This window comes from Gymnogyps californianus, chromosome 16 (assembly GCF_018139145.2).
Source record: "Gymnogyps californianus isolate 813 chromosome 16, ASM1813914v2, whole genome shotgun sequence".
Classification (NCBI taxonomy): domain Eukaryota; kingdom Metazoa; phylum Chordata; class Aves; order Accipitriformes; family Cathartidae; genus Gymnogyps; species Gymnogyps californianus.
In genome coordinates, this window is record NC_059486.1 from 3,234,593 (window position 1) to 3,261,363 (window position 26,771).

The 26,771-nt window shown below is 49.8% G+C and overlaps 1 protein-coding gene across 1 annotated transcript in view; it reads left to right on the top strand.

The window, feature by feature from the left end:
- The first annotated feature begins 1,802 nt into the window (after positions 1-1,802).
- Positions 1,803-26,771, top strand: part of TBX5 (T-box transcription factor 5) — a 37,989-nt gene continuing 13,020 nt past the window's right edge. Inside the window, 6 exon segments of the mRNA XM_050906566.1 lie at positions 1,803-1,949; positions 3,788-3,882; positions 6,584-6,703; positions 7,362-7,509; positions 9,773-9,925; positions 18,698-18,789. Of these exon segments, the coding sequence (XP_050762523.1) occupies positions 1,803-1,949; positions 3,788-3,882; positions 6,584-6,703; positions 7,362-7,509; positions 9,773-9,925; positions 18,698-18,789 (755 nt within the window).

The window sequence follows — 26,771 nt, forward strand, 5'->3', positions numbered from 1 at the left end:
GAGGGAAATCGATTAAAATATGGATAACCGGCACTTCCCAAGCCGCAGCAAGGAAAAAAAAAAAAAACAACAAAACAACAGTCCAGGGCAAAAAAAAAAAAAAAGAGGAGGAGGGGAAGAGAAAAGCCTTAAATGGTCCCTGGAGCTGCGGCTCTGCCCCCGCGGGCTGTGCCCGGGTCCGGGGCAGCGGCTCCCGCAGCGCCCCTCGGCCCCGCTCCCGCTCCCTTCCGCGCACTTTCCGCGCACTTTCCGCGCTCGTAGCGGTTTTGCTTCGCCCTTCGGTCACTTCGTGCCAGGCGCCTGGCTGGTGTGCGGTGGGAAAAGAGCGTTTGGGAAGGGAGAGAGGGAGGGGGGCGCGGGCCGTTTCTGGACACGATCTTTAGCTCCAGACCTGTGGACCTGGAGTCCCTTCGCTTTTTGTCCTTTTAAATTACATATACGTATATGTATATATTACCCACCACTAGCAGGGAAGATAATTTTCTCCCCCCTCCTTTCCACTCCCAATTTTCCTCTGCATTTAAAGGAGAATTGCCTTTTTTCCTCTTTTTTTTTTTAAAAAAAAAGCTTTTAAATATTGTTGCAGGGAGAAGGAGAACATTCTCATGTACTTAAAAACAATATTGCCTCCATATGGTTGGCCTTTCAAAAGTGAATCCCCTTCTTTGAAACATGCAAGAGATTTTTTTTAAAGCTGCTAAAACTCTAAACTCCTTAAGAACAAAAAACTAACAGATAATTCAATTGCTTTTATCTTTTTTTTTGTGTGTGTGCTGCTTTGAAACTTTTACCATTCCTGATAGAGCCTTTAAAGCTACGTCAAAATACTGCTTTTAAAACTTACTGTGGTTACTCGCATCAGATGTAAACTGTGTATTTTTAAGCTCGTTTTCTCTGCTGGTGCAGTTTTAATCTAAATGTTATGGCTTAGTTCACTTCAGCCCCGATTCCACCCCCCATTCACCAGCCCGAGTGCGCGTTACCTTGCACAGTGTCTCGACCGATTGATTTATCTGCACTTTTATATTTTCATTGTCTCGTCCATCCTTTGCTTTACTTGCAACTGTCCGGAGTGGGGGGAGAAAAGCCTTTTTTTTTTTTTTTTTTTCCCCCGTAGGGGTGCAAGAAGTTGAATTTTCTTTGAAAATGGGGTTATATAAGGGGCCTCGTGTGTCGGTGGCATTTGCCTGGTCAAAACTGGAGTGGGGTGTAAAGCTCCCGCTTCCCTGGGAGGAAAGTGGGGGCTTTCAGCCCCCTCGGCCGCAGCGAGCCTGGGGGAATTGGGGGTGTTCAAGGCTCGGGGGAGGCTCTGTGTCGGCGTGTCCCCCCCCCCCGCCTCGGACCCCCGACCTCCAGAGTCACTTGTGTGATGAGTTGGCCGGTCCACGGCCCCCCGGTGCCTTGCTCCCCATGTCCTGCCAAACAGACTTAAAATACGCTGTTTACCTTTTCCAAAAGATGCATTTAATAATACCGCCTCCCCCTTCCCCTCCCTCCCCCCCCCCCCCCCCCCCCCCCCCCCCCAAATCCTATCATCCCTTGCGGGCTGCGATAATAAATAAAAGTCTTTATTTCTCCCTCTCCCAAAGTTAAAGGGCCTTGTTCCCTCCCCGGGCAGCTGGAAGTGAGTTGCGGGCAGCGCGGGTTTGTCGGGCAGCCCTGCCTAGCGCTCCAGCTCGCTCCCCATTGCATATATATATATACATTTTATTAAACGTCAGCATTGACTTATGCGTCTCTTATCTCTGCTCTCTCCCCGATGTGTGCCTGCAGTGGGGGATTCAGCGAAGGAAGCTTGTAACATGGCGGATAGCGAGGAAGGCTTTGGGCTCCCGACCACGCCGGCTGACTCAGAGGCCAAAGAGCTCCAGGCTGAAGCCAAGCAGGACACTCAGCTGGGGGCCACCAGCAAGTCCCCCACCTCGCCCCAGGCAGCCTTCACCCAGCAGGTAAGGACCCACGCTCCTCTTTCTCTCCCCCTCGCTCTTTATTTTTCCCTTTTCTCTGCCTTTTTCCCCCCAAATACCAGCTCAGCTGGGTGGCTGCTGCATCTCTGGGCGGTGATGAGTCGTTTTAGGCCCCACAGGAGTGAAAACTCTCGCCTGATTGTGGGCCTCATCCTGCTTGGGTGTTATTTGGGATTGTGTTCAAGTGCTAAACCTGTGGGGAAGTGCACGCGTGAATATTGGGGTGCATGGAGGGGCATGCATGGAAAAGCACCCAAAATACCGGAGAGAGGCACCCGCTCATGCAGCGGCAGACGTGCACTCACAGGCGTCCACACGTGAGTGTACAAATGCACACGTGAACACACGCACAGACAGCAGTGTGCGTGTGTATATATTTGCTGTGCGTGTGCATATTTGTGTAAGATATAAACATATATACATGCACCCTTTGTACACCCGGGCGTACGCATGCACACGCAGATGCAGCCGCGCTCGTGCGCGCACAGCTCTGCCCGCACCCATGCAATGGGCCCCGAGGGCAGGACAGTGTTGTCACGCGTGGGCACTCCTGTAGCGACCCGGGGGCCAGGCACACCCGGGGGTGTGTGTGTGTGTGTGCCACCCTCCATCAGCCCTCGCCCCCTGGGCGTCGCGCGTTGCCGGCACACGCGTGGGCTCCCACGCGAGACCCGCCGGCCGCAGCTCCCGGCGGACCTCCGCGCTGCCGAGGAGAGCAGGCCGAGGCGGCAGCGAGCCAGGCCTCCCCTCGGCTTCTCCTTCTCCCCGCCACCGGGGCCTTCCCCGCCCGGGTCGGGCGGCGCTGGGAGCCGTCCCCCGGTGCTGGGCTCCAGGCGGCTCGGGGCAGCCCGGGGGCGGGGGAAGGCGGGGAGAGGGGCTTTTCCACCGAGATCGCCTCGCCTTCAGCGGCTGCGGAGCCCCTCCGGAGAGCCCCGCTTATCCCCTGGCAGGTAAACCCTCGGGGGGAAACCTCCGCCCGCTGTGGATGCCGCTCAGGGGGATGCGGGCAGGAGGCATCGGCGGGGCCGGTGCGGGCACGGGTACCGGTACCGGGCTTGCCCTGGGGCTCCTGGCCACCGTGTGCATTTGGAAACCCACCCCCGAAGCGTTTGGCGGGGCGTTTCGGCTCCATTTTCAGTGGGGGGAATATGTGCTTGGTTTGGGGGCGGGAGGGTGTCCACTGTGCCTCCCACCCCACGGTGGAGGGATGTATTGTCCCCGCGGTGGCATCTGCGGTGCCAGCCGTGGGGGCCTTGGGCCCCCGCCGCGAGCAGCCCTCGTGGGGTGTGGGCTGGGGGTGAATAAAACGAGCGGGCGAGGGGAGCAGAGATGACACCCCACGCAGCTCCAGCCTGCAGAAGCGGAGCCGGAGGGTGTAAATCACTCATTGGAGGGGTGTAAATCTCCTGCGGCTGGCTCTTGAGAGCAGCTGGGCCGAAGCGCTTAGGGTATTCCTTCCAGCGGCGGCTGGGCTGGGAGGATGCGGGCTGGAGTCGGCTCCGGGTGCTCCCTGTCCTTCCCTTCCTTTCCCTCCCCTCCCCGGGAGCACCGAGGCCCGCAGGATCCTGCCCCAGGCCCCCCCCTCTTTGACGGGCATCACCGGGCTCGGGCCTGAAATCCTATTCTCCCCAGCTTTGCAAACGCAGGAGCGGCTGGATTTTCCCGGGAGCGCTCCGAGCTCCGGCTCCCAAAGCCCGGCCTTTTCCCTCCGAGCTTCCCGCCGGGGCCGTGCGGGGCCCCGCCGCCCCCTCCCCGGCTGCCCCCGGCGGGGCTCTCCCCGCCCCGCTCGGGCTGACGGTTTGTGCCTTCCTCCCTCGCAGGGCATGGAGGGGATAAAAGTGTTTTTGCACGAACGGGAGCTGTGGCTGAAATTTCACGAAGTGGGGACGGAGATGATCATAACAAAGGCCGGGAGGTAAGAGGCGGGGGGGGCCCCCGCGTGTCTGCGTGGCTGACTCTGCCTTCATTTGTGCGCGTTTGCGGGGGGGGGGGGGGGTCCCTAAGGGGAGGGGGCACGCGTGTCCGCGGCCGCAGCCCCGCTCTCCCTGACATTGGTACGGTCACGTCTCGCGTGTGCGAGACACCCCCCCCCGCGTGTGTGTGTGCCACGGGCCCGGGAGCGCCCGCAGAGCTCTGCCCGGCGATGCCTCGGCCGGGCCGGGCCCCCGGGGCGGGCGTGCGGAGAGCCCTCCCTGCGAGGATATATTCAGAAGAAATTGTTTCTTCTGGCTTCTTTCTTAACCAGAACAGTTGGATCGTTAATCCCAATTTCAGGCCTTTGGAAGCTTTCCAGGCGAACGCGAGTTGCAACCACTTGGCCAAAAGCTAACCTTGTTTAGAGCAGCTCGCTGGGCGATTTCGTTATTATTATTATTTTTAATTAAAGGAGCAGCTCGGCCCTTCTGCGATTTTGCAATGCCTTACGCTGTTTACAGAACTTTCTTATTTACTTTGCGCACGCTGAGGCGAATATATCCAGAACACCCACGCCACCCCATTTAAAAGTATATGTGGTCTCAAGCTACTGTTTATATACTGATAGCAAAGCTGTTTAGATGCATAGATAGATGTGTCCGCAAATAAATAGCATGCGGATCTAACTGCGTCCAGATACGCGTTTCTGTATGTGTGTATTTGTCTGCGTGGGTGTGTAGAAAAATATACAGCCTTGCAAATCCAACTTTATTGGGACTGCGTGTAATCGATTCCATGACCGGCTTAGTAAACCTGATCCATAGATATTTATATGTGTATGCGTGTATATTTGAGCGCGTTTGAGGCGATTTAACATTATCCTTAATATTAATGTGTTGGAGGACTGTTAAATTGAAGAGTGCCTAAGCCAGCGAGACGCAGTAAAATAGTCTCTCCAGTCCCATCGACAAACTGGGGGCAGCCCGAGAGAGACTCTCTTCGTTGTGAGTTTAAATTAAAATCCTCAGAGGAAGGAGGGGGAGAAAAACCCTCCACGCGTAGAAATAGTAGTAGCTTTAGATTGTAAGGACACAATAAACAACGCAGCGTCAAACTTTCATTTTGCTCTGTCATCTGGTATTTGTTGTGGTCTTCCAAAATTTGCCTGAAGAGGGAGGGGAAAAAAAAAAAAAAAGAGCTGGTTGTGTAAAGTTTTAGCGAACAGATCTGTCTCACGGCTCGCCTTCCCCTCGAACCTCGCTGCTGCTGGAAAAATCGGTTTGAAGAAAGGTCTTGTGTCCGAGGGGACGCGGTACAAAGCGTGTGAGGGGGGGAAGCTGCTGGGGGTCGGGGTCCTGCCGACCCCCGCCGCCCGCTAGCCGGGACACGGGCTGGCCGCCGGCCCCGCTCGGGGCTGGGGGAGCCGAGGGACCTCCCCAAAAACCCGAGTTCGGAGGCAAAAAAAAAAAAAAAGCAGCGCACGGAGAGAGACATAAACCACCTTGCAGAAATTTCAAACAAATATCGCAGTGGACAGAAAGCTCATCTGGAGAGCAATAAAATAGACATTTCCAGTGCAGGGGCTTTAGGGGAGATACGGGATAGGTTTCCTTATTTATATAATTCCTCATGTTTATTGTTGGAGAAGTCTGTGTGCTTGCTGGTCAGGTGTTTTCGATGGAGTTATAGATCATTCTTCAGGTGGAATTCTTCTTCCTTAAAACGTTAAAGCTAAACCCTCGCTTTCTTCGTCGGTAGCTTTCCCCCCCCCCCCCTCCAGCTTTTTACAACTGAATTAAAACCCAGCCCAGATGCCCTATCGCAGAGATAAGAGCCCGAGCCTCGGAGAAGAGTGCAGTATTTTTAGAGGTGTGGGGTTTTTGTTTATGCGTGTCTTAGGTGCAGGGATACATTTTCATCTGCTTTATTTTTAAATATTTGGAAAGCTCAAACTAAAATAACATCAGTGTTTTAAGTCCCTGCCTCGCAGTAATGGAAAATATTTCGAAAAGCCGCTGTCTTCAGTGTGTATCCGAGTGTTTCCAAGTATTTGTCAGGTGTGGTTGCTGATGTCTCTGTACGCGCGTACGGCTGCACACAGATTTGGTGTCACACCTGAGTGCGTGCAGGGTTTTTTTAATATCTGCACACAGAGCCGTTAATACACGAGGGGGGTGATCGAAATGCACGTATTTTAAATACATATATTTATAGAAATATATATATTTTTTTACTTTTTTGGCAAATCTCCCCTCCTGTTCCAGCGGTTTGTGTATAGAGGGAAGTAACTTGCTTCCAAAAGTTCTCACCATCAGACTTGTTCAAAGAAAGGGGAGTCGAAGTCTTGGCGAAACATATAATAATAAATATACGAATAGACGAGCAGGCACACAAGTAGGTGAATAAATAACCCCTCCAGCCTCGTAACTAAGATTCTGCCTTGATAAAAACTCTTGTCTCGCCTCAGCTGGGACCAGGGGCGGTACCCAGAGGCACCCAAACGTGTCCCACGCCCCAGGGGAAGGGTGCACCCATCCTCTGCCCGAGCCTTTTGGGAAGGTCCATCTGAGAATGTGGCGTTGCCCTTTTGTTGAATGACCCCCCCCGGTCTCCTCCTCGCAAACACACGCGCGAAACCACCTTGGAAAACTTTCCCTTCTCCGCTTTTATACTTATGTATTATTTTTTTTTTTTATTTGTAGGCGTATGTTCCCCAGTTACAAAGTGAAGGTCACTGGACTTAATCCAAAAACTAAGTACATACTGTTGATGGATATTGTACCAGCGGATGACCACAGATACAAATTTGCAGATAATAAATGGTATGCACGCGTGGGGGAAAGGGGAGGGAGGGGAACTCTGTGTTCGGCTTTCTGGGCTGGCCAAACCTGGGCAGCACAGGTTGGGGGATATCCGTGAAACAGCGGCTCATCCTTCTTTTTCCCCTGCAAAGGAGAGATGTTGGGCTGCAGGCGCTTCACCTGAGCGTCTCGGGATGCTCACAGTCCTTGGGAGAGAAATGCGTCAAAAAAAGGAAAAAGTCTGTCGCAATTAGCTAACGATAACCGTAATCCTGTTTGACGATGAGATTATTGGCTATTGCGGAGCCGATAGTTTAATTATATTAAGGAAGGGAATATCTCCGGGCAGGAAAATCTTTAAGGATTGGTACACGGTCCGTCCTTTGCTCCTGGCTTGGGTGCCGGTAATTAGGGAGGGGAGGAAGGATGGGGTTAAACTGGGAAACGGCGAGAGCCATCTCCGACGGGAAAAGTGCCCAAAAGCTCCATTAATTCCCCGAGCAGTGTTTGTAAATGCCTTTCCTCCCCAAGCACGGCGTGACTGTCCCGCACCGTGCCGCGATACCTGAGCGGGAGGAACCCCACGGGAGGGGATGGGCGGGGGAGCGGGACCCCACTGGAAAGGATGGATGGGGAAGCAGGAGCCCGCCTGGAGCTCAGTGCCTGTGTCCCCACGCAGGTCGGTGACGGGGAAGGCAGAGCCGGCCATGCCCGGGCGGCTGTACGTGCACCCCGACTCCCCGGCCACCGGCGCCCACTGGATGAGGCAGCTGGTTTCCTTCCAGAAGCTCAAACTCACCAACAACCACCTCGACCCCTTCGGACATGTAAGTACCGGGGGGTGGGAGAAGGGCACCGCGCCCGCGGAGGGCTAGCGGGGGCCCCCACGCGTGCTCACGGTCCTCTCCCACGGCGTGTCCCGCACCCGCGCGTGGTCTCCCCCACCACCGCCAGCGCCACCAAGATCATGGCAATGTCACCCACCCCCAAACCCGTTGTGTTGGTGGGGTGTTATTTTCTTCCCTGAGTGGGTGAGATGAACCCCAATGAAGGACCCCCCCCCAAAAATGGAAGCATAAACCTAAAAAATGGGCTGTTTCGCAGCACTGCGTGGGAATTGATTACAGACCTCGGGGGCTGGAGTCCGCGAGTGGGCGAAACGCGCCCGGCTTAATTGAGTATTTAGCTACCTGGTTTTAAGCTCATGGAGAGTCTTGGAGCGTTAAAATCTGCTCGCTGCCTTCATGAATTTGGCTAACAGGTAAAATCAATCAGGCATAATTATTCGAGGAAATAGGACCTAAAACCATGTGGATCCCTCGATCCAAAAAAAATGCAACAATAATTAAAGACAATTAAAAAAAAATTGAAATCCCGCTAGAGCTTCTTGGACGTAAAAAGGTCTTTGCTAGACTCGTGGGGCCGTGAAAACTTGTGTGAATTCTGCAGCCAGAAACAGCCCTCCTTCGAAGGTCTCCAAAGATGCGTGTTCCTCTGAGCAAATATATATGTGCATGTATGAATAATATATATATCTCTATAAAAATATATATATAATTACTTAAGCGGGTATGCGAATCCAGATCCCGCCATCCCTTTCCAAGAGCGTCTTTTTTCTCCAGTATCGTTTCAACACTTCAGTTTCTTTTTTTTTTTCCCGAGTTCTTTTTTTTTCTTTCTCCCTTCGCTTTTTAATGATAAATTTTGTGCTATTAAATCCTTCCCCACGTGGTCGCTAAGAAGCGGGGGGGCGGCTGCCGGGGAGAGCGGCCAGACAAGCCCCCAGCCCACCCCAATGCTGAGCATCTTTTTAGGAGCGCTCCTTTCCCCCTCCAGTTGGGGGGTTGATTTCTTTTTTTTTTCTTTTTCCTTGTTTTTTTCCTTTTTATAATTTTTTATTTTATTTTGGTTTTGCCTTCAGCTGGGGGCAAAGCGGTTTGCAAGCGCTGCTTTCCAGGGATCAGGTCCTTCCCCACTCCCCCCCCTCCCCTCCCCGGGAGGAGGGATGGGAGAGCGGGAACTCCGCAGCAGCGTAGCCGAGGGGACCTCTCCCACCCCCCGGGCTGGTTTTGGGAAGCAATCTCGGGTGGGGGGGGGTAAGGAATCCGGCCCAGGGGGGACGGGGCCAAGCATCCCCGCTGCGAGCAGGCGGCTTTGGGGAAAAGTTCCTCTAAACAAACCAAAGGCGCTGAGGGGACAATAAGGGACTTCAGAGGAGGAGCTGCACCAGGAGTCTCTCAATTAGAGTCGCTGTAATGAAATTAAAAACCATTAGATCGTTCACCGTTGATGTCTACGACTTTCCTGGATGTCAAAGCAATTTGCTTAAACCCCCGGGACGGGGGAGGCGGCGGCGGGGCGCGCTGCGTCTCGCTGTCGCCAGGGTCCGGCAGTCATTATCGTGACCGAGCGGCCCCCCGCCACCTTCCCCCGAGATTAACCCGGTACCGAGCAGGGACCGCTTTTTATCTTGAACACAGCGCGTTCCGCCCCCCCCCCCCGCCACCCTCCTCTCCCGTCCTCTGCGGGGGGCTGGCGGGGGGGACACACTAAATCCCTCCAGCTCTCTGCTTCCCTCCTCCCTTCTTGCCTCTTTGCCCTCCTGGGGGGGAGTTTGAGATGCCCGGGCCGTCATGGTGGTGAGCTGGGAGGTTTGGGGGGCTGTGAAGGGCCTGGAAAGGCAGAAAGCCCCCACCCGCAGCAGGTTCAGGATGCCAACACGTGTTGGGGAAGCAGCTCCGGTCCCCCCCGGGGGGTGTGGGGGGGCAGCAGCACAACCCAGGGCTGGCGGGTGGGGGCGGCGGGTAAGGAGCCACCTTTCAGAGCATCACCCGGCCCTGATGGGTTCCTTGGTTTGGGAGGGGTGGGGAGTTTTCTTGAGAGATATGTCCACCCCGGCACCTAAATCAGCCCTTCTGGGGAAGCGCTGAAGAGGCAATGATTTTGGGGAAGGAGACGCAAGGACCTGCGGGCCTCTCTCCTCCTCTTCCTCCTCTCCCCCTCCCCGGGCAGCGGGGGGTGGGTGGGGGGTGCGCCGCGCTGTGCCCCCTCTATTCCCACGGGATGTCCTCTCCTTCTCCCCTTGCCCAGATCATCCTGAACTCCATGCACAAATACCAGCCCCGGCTCCACATCGTGAAAGCGGACGAGAACAACGGCTTCGGCTCCAAGAACACCGCCTTCTGCACCCACGTCTTCCCGGAGACCGCCTTCATCGCCGTCACCTCCTACCAAAACCACAAGGTGAGGGGCTGGGCCGGCCCTCGCACCGGCAAACCGCGTCCCCTCTCCTTCCCTCCTCCTCCTGCTCCTCCTGAGGGCCTCGGCTCTCCTTTCCCCTTCTTCTTCTCCACCACCACCACCTTTTTTTTTTTTTCTTCCCTTCTCCTTTTTCTTTTTCCCCTTCTCCTTTTTCTTTTCCCCCTTCTCCTTTTCTCTTCTTCTCCTTTCCTCTCGCCACACACCCGTCCCATCCCCTCTGTTATTCCTGGCGACACATACAAAGCATCTAAAGACGGGGCTTAGGGTGAGCCGAGGGGGAATTAGCTCAACAGGATGGTTTGCTCAGAGAGGAGACAACCAACCGAGGAAGTTGGCTTTATCTTCTCTCCCCGCTCCCCGCCATCGGTCAAAGCCTTGTAATCTGGAGAAGGGAGCCCGGCGCTCCCCTCCGTGGCTGGGGTGCTGATAACCCGGGCTGGCCGTGCTCCGGCCCTTTGTTTGGGAAAGGGCTCCTTCCCCGGCTGCTCCTCGGGCGGCCCTGCGGGGAGGTCGGTGGAGGGCTGCGGGGTTGGCAGCGAGGAGGCCCTGGAAGGAAAGGGAGGCTCTGCGCCTGAAATCAGCTCCCCGCCTGCCCAAGCAAAACAAAGAAAAAAAGAAAAAAAAAAAAAATCAAATAAGGTTTTCTTGGGGTGCCGCCGGGCAGATACACGTGGGTTCCTGCTGCCGCCCCTCTCTGCCTGCCCTTTGGGGGGACCCCGCTGCGGGGCTGCTGCCCCCTCTCCTTCCTCTGCTTGGCTTTTGGGCTTCCCCACCCAGCGAGGAAGGTGGAGGAGGAGGAAGGCGTGGGGCTGGGGAGGAAGGCTCAGGGCTGGGGTAGTTCTCAGCAGATGTATTAGGGATGCCTTTCACCAACTGCTCCTCACCACTGCCGCAGACCCTCTCTAGGGCAGAGCCCCGTGAAAAGCTAGTTCTCCTTCAGAAAAAAAGCCAATTCCTCCCCCAATCGTATAGAAAGCGATTACTACGAGCTTTTACTTGTACTTACGGGCAGGTAGGATGGCTCCTTTGCACTTGACGGAGTGAAATAATTGTTTTTCAAACGGAGCAAGGTCATTTAACACCCCAGATAAATCCTGGATGCTTTCCTGGAGAAGTAAGTAGGAAGCTCCTAAACCCGTGCGAAATGATTGTGTTTCCTCCGTCCATCAGTTGGCAAGGGAGACGCAGAGAGCAGAGGTAGGCTGGAGAAGAAAGAGTGTTTCACCGTAACTAGGGAGAAAAGAAAATACTTCCCTACCCTTTAAAATAGGAGCTGTTGGCACGACTAGGACAAGCAAACTGAATCCAAACTGAGCCTTGCCAAATTATGCCTTAAATTGTAACTCTGCTGTGGAGGCTATAAAATCAAGTTTAACTTCTGCTTGATGGATTCGGAGAAAGAATATAATATTAATAGAACTGGGAGTTAATAAAACAGGACACACTGCTCGCTTTAAAGGCATTTCTCTGTGAGAAAACAGACCTGAATTTAACTGCTTTCCTTTGAAGAAAAATAGGACTGTTTTATAGAAAAATAAATTATCATGCAAATAAAACAAAAGCAAACATGTAAGTACAGTAGTTTGGGAAAACTGCCATATTAGGAGGAGCAGGAATATTTGATTGTAAATCAACAACATCTGGTTGATAAGAAATGACATCTGCGTATCCGTCTGTCAAAACATACGCACTGACAAACACATGAATCCCTACAGACACACACACGCTCGCATCCCAGCAGACACGTGCACCCGCACACAGACACCACTACATATTTTACACACCCCCCTACACATTTTACATACGCTTACATCCCTCCCTCCCCAACACACGCGTTCCTCTTCTTGCTGCACTGAATCATTGGAGGAACAAATAAAGAGGGGCTGTAGCCCCAAGATAAAGACCCAATTGAGAAAGATAGAGCCATAAAAATAAACCAGGGAATGATCTACCCTAAATGGCATCTCCCTCCAGGGGAGGGAATGAAATTTGTAGTTTGCCCCAGTGCAGACGGAGCATAATACTGGGGCTGAGGCGGCGTGCAGCTGATGCTGTCGCAGGCGCTGGCTGTGCGCAAGGGGCAACGTCCTTCAGCTGAGTTGTCGAGTGGCAAGTGGGGTCTTTTCCAGAGGCAGAAACCCCAGTTCAGCTTTCACAGCTGAGACGTTGCTTGGCAAAACGTATTTTCATGTCGCAAGGCAGGCTGCATTTCCCGTTGCCACAAACGATCGCAGTCCCACCGATCTGCGTCTGTCTGCATCGAGCTCCCCAAGGAGGGTCTGCCTGTCCATCCCCACGTCTCTTTGTCAGGGAGCTGCCTATCTTTTCCCATTTACAGCCATCTCTCTCTCACTTCCACCCATCACCTGTAGCGCATCCTTCATGCAAACTTTCCTATCCGCACAATCACACAGAGTTTGTATACACCGACGTATTTTACACATAGTTTTTGTACATCCATACGTTATGCACAAACGCATATGTATACACAAACAAATTTATCCGTGCATGTGTTTTAGGTTTCAAGAGCTATGTTATAGGTGAGTTATATTACAGTATTAACTGTATGACTTGCCCACAAATGCGTTTGAGTCTATTTAGACAGCTTATAGAAATACCTGCCTGATTTCAGATCCGTCGATTTATTTCAATAGCACAGCTGCAATCCCAATGTAGGGCTTGTGCTTATTTCCCCTGATATTTTAGACAGCCTGAAAAGATATTTAAGCACACTGGGATCTCCCCCTCCCCAGCCCTTCTCCCCAAAAGGTATGAAGAAAGTTTTGGTAAAGTTTTCAGTGCGGTTGTCAGCAGCTCGGTTGACCACCTCCCCCCTCTCTGCAACCCTGAAAAAATACCCCAGAAATATTGAGGTGTTAAAATAGGTCACATGCACATTTCATTTCCTTGCCATTTACACAATGGGTGCTTGCAATCAGGTTGATTCCCAAATATTAACTTCCCCTGCAGTTAAGTACCATTTTGCTGTAGCTTAAATCATTGTGTTACTAGCTCATATTTATTAGGTACTAGCTCTCTGCTTAGGACCAGGAAATGAACCCTAATAGACAGAAATAATTAAGGTTCTGCCCTCATGAGGGTTCTTTCAAAAGCAAGATTTCACAACAATTATTCTCATTAATTTTTACAACCTACTTTCCCCGTTAGCTGGACTTGGGCTTTATATTGGTTTTCCCCCCTCAGGATATCCGGTTTTATGCTGATTTTTTTTTTTTTTCCCTAAGTTATTTAACATTCTTGGTAGCCCGAATTCTTTTAAGGAAACATTCGCCCCAGCTGGGATGCTATAGGCACCCAGAAATGCTACGTGCACCATAGCAAAGCAAAGGACCAGGGAAGGGCCTGGCTGAAGACTGATCTGATGCACTCCTAGATAGCCTGTGGGCATAGAGAAACATGCTGGTGGGCTTTCTGAATATATAGGTTCTCATCCCACCCCCAGAAAGACCCCTGTACTAAAAGAGTGCCGTTAAGTTGGCCAAGTCAACTGGTGCTCCATCCTGCCAAATTTAGGAGAGCTACCTCTGCGGCTCTCCTCTGAGCACGTGGCCTTTTGTCGCTCTGTCGAGGCATCTCGCAGAGCAGTGTAGGTGTAGCTGCTGCCAGAGGTGGGCAGGTCCTTGGGCTCGGGATGTTTTGCCCTGAGAGCTGAGTTCTCCTTGTCTTTGGTTGCAGTTAGCCACCTCCATCACTTCAGCAGAGGCCACCAATGTGGTGGCCTGGCTGGCATCCCATGGAGTGCCTCCGTGCAGAGACTGGACCCGGTCCAGTCCCCTGAAGCAGCCCTGCACAGCTGTGTCCCCAAACTCTCCCTGCCCAGCCTGGGGCCACGGGCTCCATGTCTTCCCACCTCCATGGCATGAAGGGGCAGCCCTTCTTTTTACTCAGGGTAGGCTCTTCTCCAAAGAGGGGTCCCCCAAGCACTGAGAGAGGCAGGACTCCCTGGGGTTAAGCGAGGTGAGACCATGTATCTGCTTTTCATTGCCAGGACTGGTGGCTTCTGCGCAGCTCTCGGTCGCTCAGGGACCGCAGTAAGCTCTTTTCCTCTCACTGACCCTCTCCGAGGCTTCTCACATCTCTGCTCTCAAATGCTTAGTCCCGTTCCAGGCTTTGGTGGGAGAGTGCTTCCTTCTAGAGGTCTTGTGTCCTTCACAACCTGTGTCTGAACCAGTCCTGTCTCCCTCTGCCCCTTCGTCCTCAGTCTTGTCCCTGCCTCCCTGCCAGCCCTGGGACAGGGTGCTCAGCCAGCCCCAAGCCTCTGGCCCCTTTTGGTCCTCAATCCAGATGCCCTCCCCAAGCTCTGCAAAGACACCCTATCTCTCTCCAGCCTCACTCCCGCCTCCCAACCCACGTCCTTCCCCCCCAACCAATACTGTGCAAGGTCTGCCTCTTCTCATCCTCCGTTCTTGTCTCCCAGTTGAGCCAACAGCCTCCTCAATGAGCCCCTGTGTCTTGTACCAGTACCTCTGACCAGCCACTAGCTCTCAGTCCCTCCCATTTCCTTCACTGGCTTCTGGGTTCGGCATCTTCTCCTCGCCGCCAGCAGCCCCCCCCTTCCCCTGGCCTTTACCTCGGGCTCCGAGTCCCAGCTCCCCATCCAGCTCCTCTGTTTGGCCCAGCCAGATGTACCTAGTCTCAGCAGGCACCTTGTCTTCATCTGTTTCTTTCCTTCTCACTTCTCTGGTTTGGCTTCCTCCTCCATGCTAACTTGGTTTCCACCTGGGGTACGTGAGAGTGCAAAAAAAAAAAAGGCTCTGTGCTTTCAGCCTGAAGCCCAGCATCCCAGTTGCTCCCAGCACAGCCGGCTGCAGCGGTGGCAAGGATGGTCCTGGCCTGTCTCTGTCATGCTGAGCAGGACCATGGGCACCTGCAGGGCAGGGACAGCACGTATCCCCACAGCATGGGGAGGTCCATGCATGCTCAGCTCAAGGGTAATCACCTGGACCTCTTCATCTCTAAATGGGGCGACCTGAATGGTGATTTTTTTTCCCACCCAGGCTTTTAAGTTGTCCAAGTGGGGCAGATGTTCACAAGAAGAGAGCTCAGAAACTAAGGATCCCCTTCCCTTGCAGAACGTGAAGTCCCTTTTCCAGAATGCCTAGCCTTTAGGACAGTTTCAGAAGAGCCTCCAGAAGAGCCCAAGAGGGTCAGGGTGGTGTGTTTTGCCTTAGCCGAAGTGCACAAAAAAAAGTGGGACCAGTTTGGTTGACAGCCAAACAAGTAAATAAAATGGAGCCCAGGGCATATACCTGGTGTGGAGTATTTCAGCCCTACCAAAGTTTTGTAAAGTTAGAAGCAATTGAGAAAAATCTTATTATGGCAAGCGCTTGACAAAAAGTAATACTAAGTGGTAGTTTTGACCCTGGCCATAATAATATTCATGAGCCTGTAGACACAAATAACCGTATAAATACATGGCCATGCAAAAAAAAAAAAAAAAGTGTCTTTCCTCGACCTAACTAGATGCAAAGCTAAATTTTACCATGCTGGAGCTAAAGATGCCATTGGAAATGTCTCAGCAGAAGTGCTTTGTTGTCAGTTAGCCCAGAGAAAGGAGTGCAGAGGAACGGCACTGAGATTTCATCGGGAACTGTCGCTTCCTGTTAAAGTGAAGACGAACCCATAGGTCAGACAAGCCCTGAAAAGTGTAAATGTGGGAGGCTTCACCCTGGAAAGCTCTCGTCTCAGAAGGGGCTGCAGCAGCTTTAGAAATCAGTGGTCAGAAGCGAACTTTGCCATCAATTTCTTTCAGTCACAAATACATAAACAAAGCCCTACAGTTTTATTGAATCTGTGCTATATAATTTAGCCTTGGGCACTTTGTCTTAATGACCTTGCAGGACGTTGGGTTTTTTTTTTTTTATTTTTCATGATGTAATTGTCATTTGACTTTCTGACAGCTTTTTCTTTCCCGCCCCAATGAGTTACAGTCAATTAAGCAGACTTTCACTATGGCAAAGTCGATCCAGAAGGCGGCTATTTCCACCCATTTGTCTGCTTTTCCACCTCTGAAATAGTTTGTAAGTCAGACAAAAACCGGCCAAACAAAATATCTTCCACAGGCTGTTTTCTAAAGGAGGGATTCACTAACTTTTTCTCTATTTTCTATTTTGTTGTGTAGGTTTTGTTAAATCTGGCTTGGACTCTCCTGGCTTAGTGCTAGGGCTGATGCCATGAGTTATCATCTAGGGAAACTTTGTTCTGAAAGCTCCTGCTGAAATGCATCCGAAGTACACCAAAGAGCTGAGACCTAATTTAAAACCTTCTGTAGTCCCTGGTTTCTAGATGCCTTCAATCTAGCAGATCTCTAATTTTAAGGAGGCTGAAGTTAGCCATGCTTCGCTTGAGGCTTTCTGCCGCCACCACATATGTTAATACCTTTGCTTGTAAGAGTGTTCCCAATGCGGGTTAGGGGACTTCTCTACTCATAAAGCAACATATTTGCAAGATCGAGGTCCCATACGATAGTTTTGTCCGACATTTTGTGGGTGATTAAAGGCTTGATTCATCAAACAGGGCATTCATCTGAGGTCCTTAAATTAGGGGCTAGCGTGTTGACGGCTCTTTCTCCAGTGAATGGAGAGCGTTGGGGACCTGTGAAGGCAATGCTACCCACCTCAGAGGCCCAGTGCCCTCTGGCAGTCCCCATCTCCTTCCATTGATTCCAGCAGGAACGCCGGGAGACGAGGTTCCCAGTGCAGGCGCCTTGGTTAAAATGCCTTCGGTTAGGTTGGGATGAATCCGGTCCTTTGTACATTTGTGTGCTGGTGCCAATACTGTAAATCCTCGCTCAGTGAAGGACTTCACTTATGCAAGCAAATATTGCCATTGGGTTCGGCAAGCGAGGACAACTCGTACATTTAACGTGCTTCAGAATGCAAATTGCATAGAAAGATTCGAAAAGTTGAATAATGCCTATTATTCATTACAGAAGTGCCACCACCTCTCCGGTGGAAACCGATACGCAGTTTCTTTGCAAAATACACAGCTGGTTGTCTAATTATTCAGGGCTTTTAATCATAAAACGCACCCCTGTTTTACTGCTAGAGAACGGCTCAAATGGCAAATTGGACCAAAGAGATTGTTTGTTTACCCTTCTTTTTGAAATCTGAAATGCGTGACCAAAAAAGCGCAATGCCCTTTTTATGTACTAAATCAGGTCCTGATTTAATGGGAATGCCCATGGGGACAAGCGTAGGGGTGATGGGGTCTTTGTGTGAGATTTGGGGCTGAATTAGGCAAAAATGGCAAATTAAAAAATGGCCCTTGAAAAAAAAAAGTGCTATAAGACGAGAAAATAGCAAAATAATCTGGTTGTGCAGACACCTGGCGGGGTTTGCTATTGACAGTAGCCGAGCCAGATTTTTCTCTTTGAATTTTGGCAAAGAGGCGGATCCAGTTGTGTGTGCTTGACTTGGTGAACACGAACCTCTCTCTGTTCTCCCGCCATTAATCTCGAGCTCTTTCCTTCCCGTTGGCCGACTTTCGATAGGAAGGAAGGACAGTGTTTCCATAAAATGCGGTGAGCTCCTGAGGTTCCTCCAATGGCAAACACAGAGTGGTCTCTCTTCCTGGGCAAGTGCAAGTGGCTCTCCCGACTCCCGGCTGAGGGCCAGGCAGTGATGGAGAAAGAGAAGGGGAACTGTTGCCTCTTCTGCCTGAATATTAGGGCATTGCAGCTAGATCACACCTGATCCAGGCTCAGTCCCGCTCTGCAAAGACACAAATGCATTTGCATCAAATTTGGCACGGCAGAGTGAGTTTCTACAAGATCAGCAGGGCGTCTGGGGGTGTTGCTGCTCCACAGTTAATATTTGCTTAAATGACAACCCCTGGCTTGAGAAAACCTACTCACCTGAGCCCTCAGGAGAAGTATGTGAAGGAGAGGATTGCACCTCTGAGCAACACAGTTGCTTTGGGTAAGGGTACGTTCTGTACAGCAGCTGCTTTAAATGTTTAACTTAGATGTTGTAAGAGGACCAAAGTTAGGAGTCTGAGGGGGATTCATCCTAGCAAACTTTAGATGCTGAAGGTAGCCAACTAAGCAAGCAAACTAGTCGCTCTTAATTCCTTCCAGAATTAATGGGGGGACAAATATTCCCCCAGGGCACGATGGTCAGAGGTGGAGCTGCCCTCCAAGTACCTTAGGTAGTTAGTCCAGGCAGGGCTTACAGGTGTGGGGCTGGTTGGGGAAGGATGTCAGATGCAGAGCTCTTGGAGTACCTTTAACTGGTCTGAAGTACAGAAAGGGCGCGCCTTACTAGACTGAGAGGATCCAGGGTCTGAGAGGTAAGGTTTTGGTCATGGCTGCACATTGATGAGAAAATACGTGTTGATGTCAGTGGGATTTGTTCAGGCGATGTGACTTTCATCCCTGGTCCTCTGGTCGGTGCAGCCCTTTCTGTCCGACCAGCAAAAAGAAAGTAAGTAACTCTAAGAAAGCAGATTTCCTCCAGAGAGAAATCTCTGTGTGCGTGTGCAGTCCCATGTGTTAGTTATGGGTCAAGCCTGAGAGAAGTGAGAGGTTGTTGACAGGAGATATTTTTTCAGTGGAGAAATCTAGAGGAAGGCCCATCTGGAGTGATCAATGCCTGAGCTGAAGGATGACTTGAACTCCCGAAAGCTGTGTTTTCCCCCACATCCCTATTGGCTTGGGTTTAATAAACAATATCCCCTCTCTCCCACGCCATGCCTTGGACTTGCGATGAACCCGTTGCATTTCCTCTCTTTCAGATCACCCAGTTAAAGATTGAGAACAACCCCTTTGCGAAAGGCTTCCGCGGCAGCGACGACATGGAGCTCCACAGGATGTCCAGGATGCAGAGGTATCGTGTGCCTCTGTCGTGGGGACCCGCTCAGGACCGCGAGAGCCGCTTGAGCTTTGCTTTGCATGTCGCTTGTGGCTTGAGCTAAACCAGGACTTAGTGGCAGTCCCTTCTCTGGCATCTGCATGTGCATTTTACGTCAAGCTTTTGAAATATTATCAGGACGTGTGGCCAAAACCCAGGACTCCCCACTCCGAGGTGAATGCCTTAACTGCTGGGTTACAGAGGCAAGATCTCACTTGTGGGTTGTCCTCTTGGCCGCAGGGACCTTGTGTTTCCTTCTGACATGTCCCTATCCAGAACAACCTCTAGCTTTGTGCTAAATAGATGTCTCTGCGGCTGCATGTGGGCTTAAACCTGTTTAAAGCAACAAGAGACTTGGACTAGCTCTGAGAAGCTCTGGTCATCAGGCTATTGCAGAAGAACTGTTGGGTATTTTTTTCCCCAGGTGGCAGTGCTTTAAAGACAGAGCTCACAGCCTTGTTCTGGGGGCAGGTTTGTTAAGGATGCTCCAGGTGCCTCTGGAGATCTTGGTGTGGAGACCTGCGTTGTGCTGGTTTCTGGCTTTCGGAGGGTCTTTGGCAGGAAGGGAGTGTTTGCCTGGTCGGTTCTGGATATGCAGAGCAGGAGCATAGACGTAGTGGTTTCAGGTTGAAGAAGGAAGGTATTAGAAAATGTTGGAATCTCCAGGGCCAGGTGGCTGAAGAGGTCTTTTTGAATCTCAGTTTTGGATGTAAGTACTTAAGCTGAAAATCAAGCCTAAATCCTGTTTAAAAATCCTGTTTAAAGTCCTTTTCTAAATGTCAGGTCCTGCCCATAATTAGCTTCATGCCTTTCACTTCACTTGGAACTTTGTCCACGTGTCAAGTTGCTTCCTGGTGCAAATGTTTTGCAGGAACAGTGCCATACCCATGATTATACCTAAGACAGATGTAGATGCTCAATATAGCATTTTCCATCCAGGAGGGCAGGAGCGACTCAGATCCCTTATTCTCCGGGACCAGCAGAACTGGCTCTCAATGGACGCTTGCAGGGACCTGGCTTGTGACCTTCTGTTGGGAGGGCTCTCTCCACCGCCCACCCGGGAGCTAGCTGTAGGTGGTCACTGCAGGCTGGAGTGCAGATGCAGGAGTCTCTTCTGGTTGCCATAGTTGGTGACCTCAGCACGGCTCTCCGTAGCCATGCAAATCGTGCCGGCGGGCAACAAATAATGCCTGTAATCCTGCAAACGCTTACACCCGTAACCCTACTCAAATGGGCAAATGTACTCCTGTATACAAACATTTTCAGGCTCAGACCCAGAAAAGCCAATACATATACATATATATACAAAAAAATGTATATATAACACTCTTCTCAATCTAAATCATCTCTGTGGTCTTCTGAATGTACCCTGTGTTCCCTGCCTGCTCTTTCCAACGACAGCACAAATCCTGGCATAATATGTCAATATTTATTTATTTATGGGTGCACTACCACTTGAAATAGCTTTTCCCCTCCCTCCCTCCCGTGCCAGCCTCCCAGCCTCTACTGGAACTTGAGTAACGATGTCCCCCGCACATTTTTGCTGCTAAACTACCCTTTCATTACGGTCAATGGAAAGATTTGAAGGTTTACATTCATCGTGTGTTTTTTTGGAGCGGGAGGGAGAAGGTAAAACAGTGAGGACTATTAGAAGGGCTTCATGCCATATGAAGAGCATGGCATCTAGCCACGCTGAGCTTGTGCTAAAAATTGCTTGGCATTTTTATGCAGGCCTGCGGTCATAGTCGACGACACATTGAGCAGAAACACTTGGAGTATATAAATACACCCGCTCAGACCTGGCAGGGTTGAAAGGGTTAAAATCCACAGCGTTGACTTTACGGGATAATTTCTGATGCTCACTTCCTTCATGACTTATCCTCTGTACCAATAGCATAGAAATGACTGTGTACCTTTACAAAGATGTCATTTTTTTAAGGGAGAGCAGGATAAGATTATTATAGTAAAATAAAGACCTATTCAAGGTTGAAAATATTAGACAAATATGTGCCCACCTTTGTGGTTTTTTATATATATCTGAATATATGCAAAATTATATAAAAAATATATGAAAACATATATAAAATAAATTATATATATAAAAAATAAATTGCATATATAAGATAAAGAACCATTCAGGACTGAGTATGTTAGAGAAGTATGACTTACATTTGTGGGTTTATATAGGTTTAACATATAAATATATATTAAAATATAATTAAATATATAAAAATATGTTTTCATATACAAATGTGTGTGTGTGTGTGCGCGTATGTAGTGAAGTTGTTTCCCAGTGATGGACCCACTCCCCAGCTGGCAGGTATAAGTAAGCCTACCCTGGCTTTAGGGGAGTGATGTTTATTTATGCCCTTGGAGAATATAGTGGGACGTATTTTTAGTGCTATTCCTTCATTATAGAAAAAAAGTAGCTGGAAAAAAATGCACTTTTTAAAGACAGTGCGCAGCCTTTTGTACCGAAAACTGGTGACCTGACATTCGTCAGGTCACTGATCATCTCATTAAGGGGTATAGCCATGGAGGGAACGAATTTTTCATGCTGAGGAAAGCCTCGGCACCTCTATGTTTTCTTTATTTAAATCTCAAATGTTTCTTAATTCCCTGCATAGGGCTATTGCGGAGGGGCACCTCCTAGCTGAAAGCAGCCCTGGGAGAAGCAAACCCCAGCAGACAAGGCTGAGAGGCAGCGCTGAGGCAGCCGGGTGCGTGAGCTGGCTTGTGGCATCCCATTTTTGGGGAAGGCTGGCCCCAGCTCATGGCCAAAGCGTGTCCCTCTGCTCACCCCCCTACACTCGCACGCCTCCGAGCAGCCTTGGAGGCCTGAGCCCTGGTGAAGATGTGCTTCCAGCACTAAACCTTCAGGTCCTGACGTGTTGCGCGGGGCTCGGATCAGGTGGGAGTAGGTGTGCGGTGGTTGAAGATGCTGTCTAGAAGCAGCGTCCCCAGGCTGGGCTGGTGTCTAGGCTTCCTCTGCGCAAAGCAGAGCGTGATGGGCACTTCAGAGAGCAAAGCTGCTTTCCTTTGAGAGCTCACCCCATGGATGGTAGGGTGGGTGAGGAGCCCTCCTTCTGCCTGTCTCACTTGCAGAGTCTGAATGATTTGCTGAGAGTAGATGCCTGCCTTTTAAATTGCTAAAATTACATGAGATAAAGTCCATCCTAATAGAAAGAATTGCCATCCGGCCAGCTCTGGTGGTCTCCTTGCACTTTTGGCTGTCAGAGGATGGGAGGGAGACCAGTTTGCCGGGTCCAAAATGATTTCACTCACCTTAGAGCGAGTCTTGCAGTGGGGTTAAGTAGAAGTAGGTCTAGGTGCCGGTGGACACTTGGCCTGATGATTCATCCATTGAACACCTACCCTTGATAAACGGTAGGGGCTGAGAGGAAGGAAGATGAAGCAGGGAAGAAAGACACCTTCCAGTGCCAAGAGTGAGCTCAGAGTGAGGTCTCGGGTGCCGCGGAGTGAGGACTCTCCCTCCATCTATGCTTGCCTCCATGCGCTCTGGCCAAGCAAAAGCAATGCATCAGCCCGAGTGGCCTCTGGGGACAGGAGCTTTGCAGGGTGGATGGGGATGTCTTTGCAAGTCCATTCCTCTCCGTGGCTTTCTCCTTTGCAAGGCCTCTGTGTTGGTTTTTCTCCTCCTATTTCCCAGAAGAAAAGTTAATAAGTCTGTCCAGGTAGAAAACTTCATTCAGTAGAGATATTAAGCCTTTCAGCAGCAGATGATTTCATTCAAAAAGAATAGCCACGAGCTCCAGAGAGATCCAATTTCCAGTGAACGCAGACTTCTGATACACGTTCATTTTCCCACCACCGCCTTTCTTTCCTGAGACACATGGGATCTCTTTAGCAGTTTCTTTGACAGGATGAGTGCTCTGGGAGGACTGTTTTTTTTTTTAAGTTTTCAAGTTTCTGAGCATGAAATCAAGTTTGTTATTTCCTTGATTTAAAAAAAAAAATTAAAAAGAAAAAGGAAAACACACTAGAGGAAAATGTGTAGAGGGATGTGAGTTATACTGCATCTGTATCCTGTGGTCATGCTGCAATTGAAAAAACATAAATCAGGTAAAAATTAAGTAGTTGTGATGCTGGGAATTTTAGGCAAAGTATTCCTTCCGGATGTCTTGCCCCTCTGTACTGTAAAAATTCCTTTTGTCTCCGCTTAGAACTTCTGCCTGCGCCAAGGGGAATTTGGTGTGGAGAGCAAGAGCAAAACACGCAGCAGAAATCCAGAGAGGGTGAAGCTTATGCAGAGAGCTGATGAGATCTGCATTGCAGATGCCAATGTAGGACTTTGCCCTTAACATTCCCCATGCATGAGAGTCAATGGAGCTGCGCTAATAAGCCATAGCTATTGGGTGATTGGGGGGGTTGCATGCAAGTCGTAGCTTTTAGCTTTTTTTTTTTAATCTGTGGCTGCCAAAAGACAGCAGGGGAGAAGCGTTTGTGGGTCTGGGGCTAGAGCACTGTAAAAGAGCAATGCTGTTAAACCCTCTAACCAATTTTTGCTGATCGTCTGCAACTCCCATTGTTTTCAGCGGTTATTACGGGTGCTGAAGAGCTTCTGGAAGTCTCAGGCCCTAGTTACTGTTCACTCAAATTAATGCAATTTAGTCCTTGAAGCTTCTTATTGGGAAAGCTTTTGAGAGGAAAGATGATTACGTGAAAGGGTGGCTCTTAGCTCCCTTGATGGGTATCCTGGGTTCTTTCAAAGTGAGACAAAGATCCAGAACGATCCACTTGACAAAGAAGAGTGGCAGTGTAGTTCGATGTTATGTATATGTTTTCTCCGTCAAAGATCATGAGCTGTAGTTTGCTGCCTTTGGCATTAATCCACAGTAACCTTCCTGGCTCCAAAGGAATTATTCCAAAGATTTCCTAGTGTAACTGAGAACAGAAACTGGGCCAGACACAAAGGACATAAAATCAGTACCTTGATTCAGAGCTGGCATAACAGAGAAGACTGTGCATTTTGGGGTGCCAGTAGAATAAATGGATGAGCCTCTAGGTTCCAAAAGGGTTGTCTACCCTGGCATGCTACCATCATGTTGGACTGATAGGCACCAGTCCGACTAATGCAAGTAGGTCTCGGTCCACTGCAAACGAGCTTGCTCTTCTTGCATCTTCTCATTGCATCTTTACATCCACTTTCATTTCCCATGTTCTGTCACTGAAATCTCCCAAGAACCACACGCTGTCTGAAACATTTTCAGTGTGAGACTTAAGAGTTACAACATCTGTTGCAGAGATGATGCTTTCCTCCCGCAAACATCCCCAAGGAGATTTTCCTGGTCAAAGCCCCAGTGGAAACTGTAGGCTTGAATTGTATTCTATAGAATTCGATGGAATTCAGATGAAATCCAAAATAAGGCTCTACAGACTTCACTGGAGGGTATCCACAGCTCTTTTAAAGTAAGAAAGTCAGCTCAAGAAGCATAGGATAGTTGCTGTTTCCTCCATTGCCCCTTCTTCGGGGTATCTGCCCAGCAGGACCCGATCTGCAGAAGCTCAGCCCAGCATGAAGGGATGCTGATGCTGTCTCTGGTGGCCAGCATTCATTCTTTCTCCATCTCCTCTCGTGTTCCTCTTACTCCAACATGAACAGTGGTATTTGTTTGCAGGAATCTAGCTTTTTATTTGCCTGATAATGATAGCTCTACGTCTCTAGCTGGTTCTTTTCACTGCTGGTTCTTGGGTTTGTTGCAGCGATCTCTGGGCTGCACTGCTCAGATGAGTGATGGAAGCACTGGTTAACATACCATGCACGCACCCAAACCAGGGTTATTGCATCCCTTCACATTCCAGCAAGAAGGTCAGGAGATTTGATATGTTGGTGGAGAATGCTGCAGTGAACAGCCTCTCATAATTCTCAGTGAACATTTTGACTTACATTACTAGACATGCAGCCAAGGGCATTATTATTCTGTGGGGCTGGCCTGCAGTCCCCATGCAGAGAGAGCTCATATTTGATCTGAGGGTAAGACTGAAGGAAGCACTCAGTAGTTCCTCTCCTACCAAGTCCTTTCCTGCTGTAGTTTCTCTACTTCAGACTCTCCAGACAGTCTCTTGAGAGTGGTTCAATTTTATTTCAATATGCTGGAAATAAGCTGAAATGAATGCACAATGACAATTGACAATTGTTTTCTGGTTTATTTTTTTCCTGGGAGATGTTATATTTATTCCAGTCACTTTTTTTCTCTTCCTCCTTCTGTATCTGTTATGGCTGACTTCCATTTCTTTCCTACTCTCGAGTCTCAGCAGGAAGGACAACAACTGGTGGCCTGGGAAATATAAACCCAAATGCCTTTGAGTTATATTTGCACATCTGGAATTGGGGTCTGATTCCGCACCACTGTATCCATGGATGCTGGGTGTGTGGAGGGGGCAGGACTGATAGGATGGCAAACATTTGTCCTTTCGTAGTGAATGACCAAGGAGGAGTTAAAAATCTCCTGGCAATTTGGAAAGAGTGGAGGGGAATCACTGTGTTTGGCCACTGATATACCTTTGGTCACATTTTAGACTGGGAATTGCCATTGTGAACAAGATCTAGACAGTGCCCAGCTCGGGGGCTTCAAAGGATGCTGTACTAACACGGCAGCACCTAACCACGGGGAAAGCCTCTTTCATATCATGCCTCATCTTGACTTCGAACAGATATCAGTATGCTCCTTGGGACCTGATATTTAATAAGTCTTTTGAAGTGTTGTTACCGTGAGCTACAGCAGCTCTGGAAAGCCTTGGTATATAATGCTTTGTTGCAGAAATATCAGAAGCATCTTCTAAAATACTTTGCTTAGGGCCAGTAGGGGTTGGATGCTTCAACGCAGAAGCTTCCTGGTTATAAACCGTGGATCTTCAAAGGGATTTTTAACAAGGTTTTTGTCTGGCAGCTGCATTTGCTATGCATTGGCTGGTATGTTAGGAAACTTCAAGTCTGCACATGAAAATACATTGAAAATTATTACTCTCTTACAGCATAGTGATAAGCAAGAAAGCGGACTTGATGTCACTCTGTGAAGGTCTATATTTATAATTTTTCCACAGTTTTTATTAGTTTGCAGAGGCCAATGAAGTTTCCAGCTCTGAGATTACAAAACCTTCTTGAACTTGCTTCTTTGAATTCTTTGCTAGAAATGAATTTGTGGCATAAGTGATCTTAAGGAGCTCCTGAGTCTGTCATGGTGAGGGCATCATTTGGCCAGGGGTGGGGGAAGATGTCCTGAGAGAAAATGAGACCGAGTTTGCTAATTCCACCTGGCAGAGGTCTGATTTGGGTGGAAGTGCTCGGGAAACGCAGGAAGGATTCACTTGTAAGGCCTGATCTGTAGAGTCGAGGTTATATGATGAACTCTAAAGAGGAATGTGTGTGCTATTAGGAAATGGTTATGCAGAGCCGGTGTCTGATCCTACGGGTCTGGGAAACATTTAACCAGGTGGGAGTTAAGAACTGAGTCCAGACTTCAGGACCGAGTGCCTTCATGAGAGACTCAGACCTCATCCCTGATTTCTTCCCCCAAGCTTTCATGAAAATCAAAGTAATGTTCTCTCCTGGTGGCCCTTCAGCTGGAAGCCCAGTGGTGCAGAGACCGTACAGCACCTTGCGCAATGTGACTCCCCCCTTCCTCCCCGTCCCCCTCTGCTATTGTAATACACCAACTACGGTAACTGAATATTCATCATTAGCCTCCAGCAGACTTTAAATAGACCAGTGACAGCTTCCTTCCTTGTAAATTCTTTCCCCAACCAACTTTTTTTTTTTCCTTCTAATTTTACAATTTTTAATGCAAAAAAAATGTAGCCCATTAACACCCTCATGTAAAACTAACTCACATTCTGGCCCAGGAACAACAGTCTCTTCCTTGCTGTGTGGACAATTTCCTATATTGCCTGTGTAAGTCAAGCTTTAACGCTTTTTTCCCCTTCCTACTTTGCTAGAA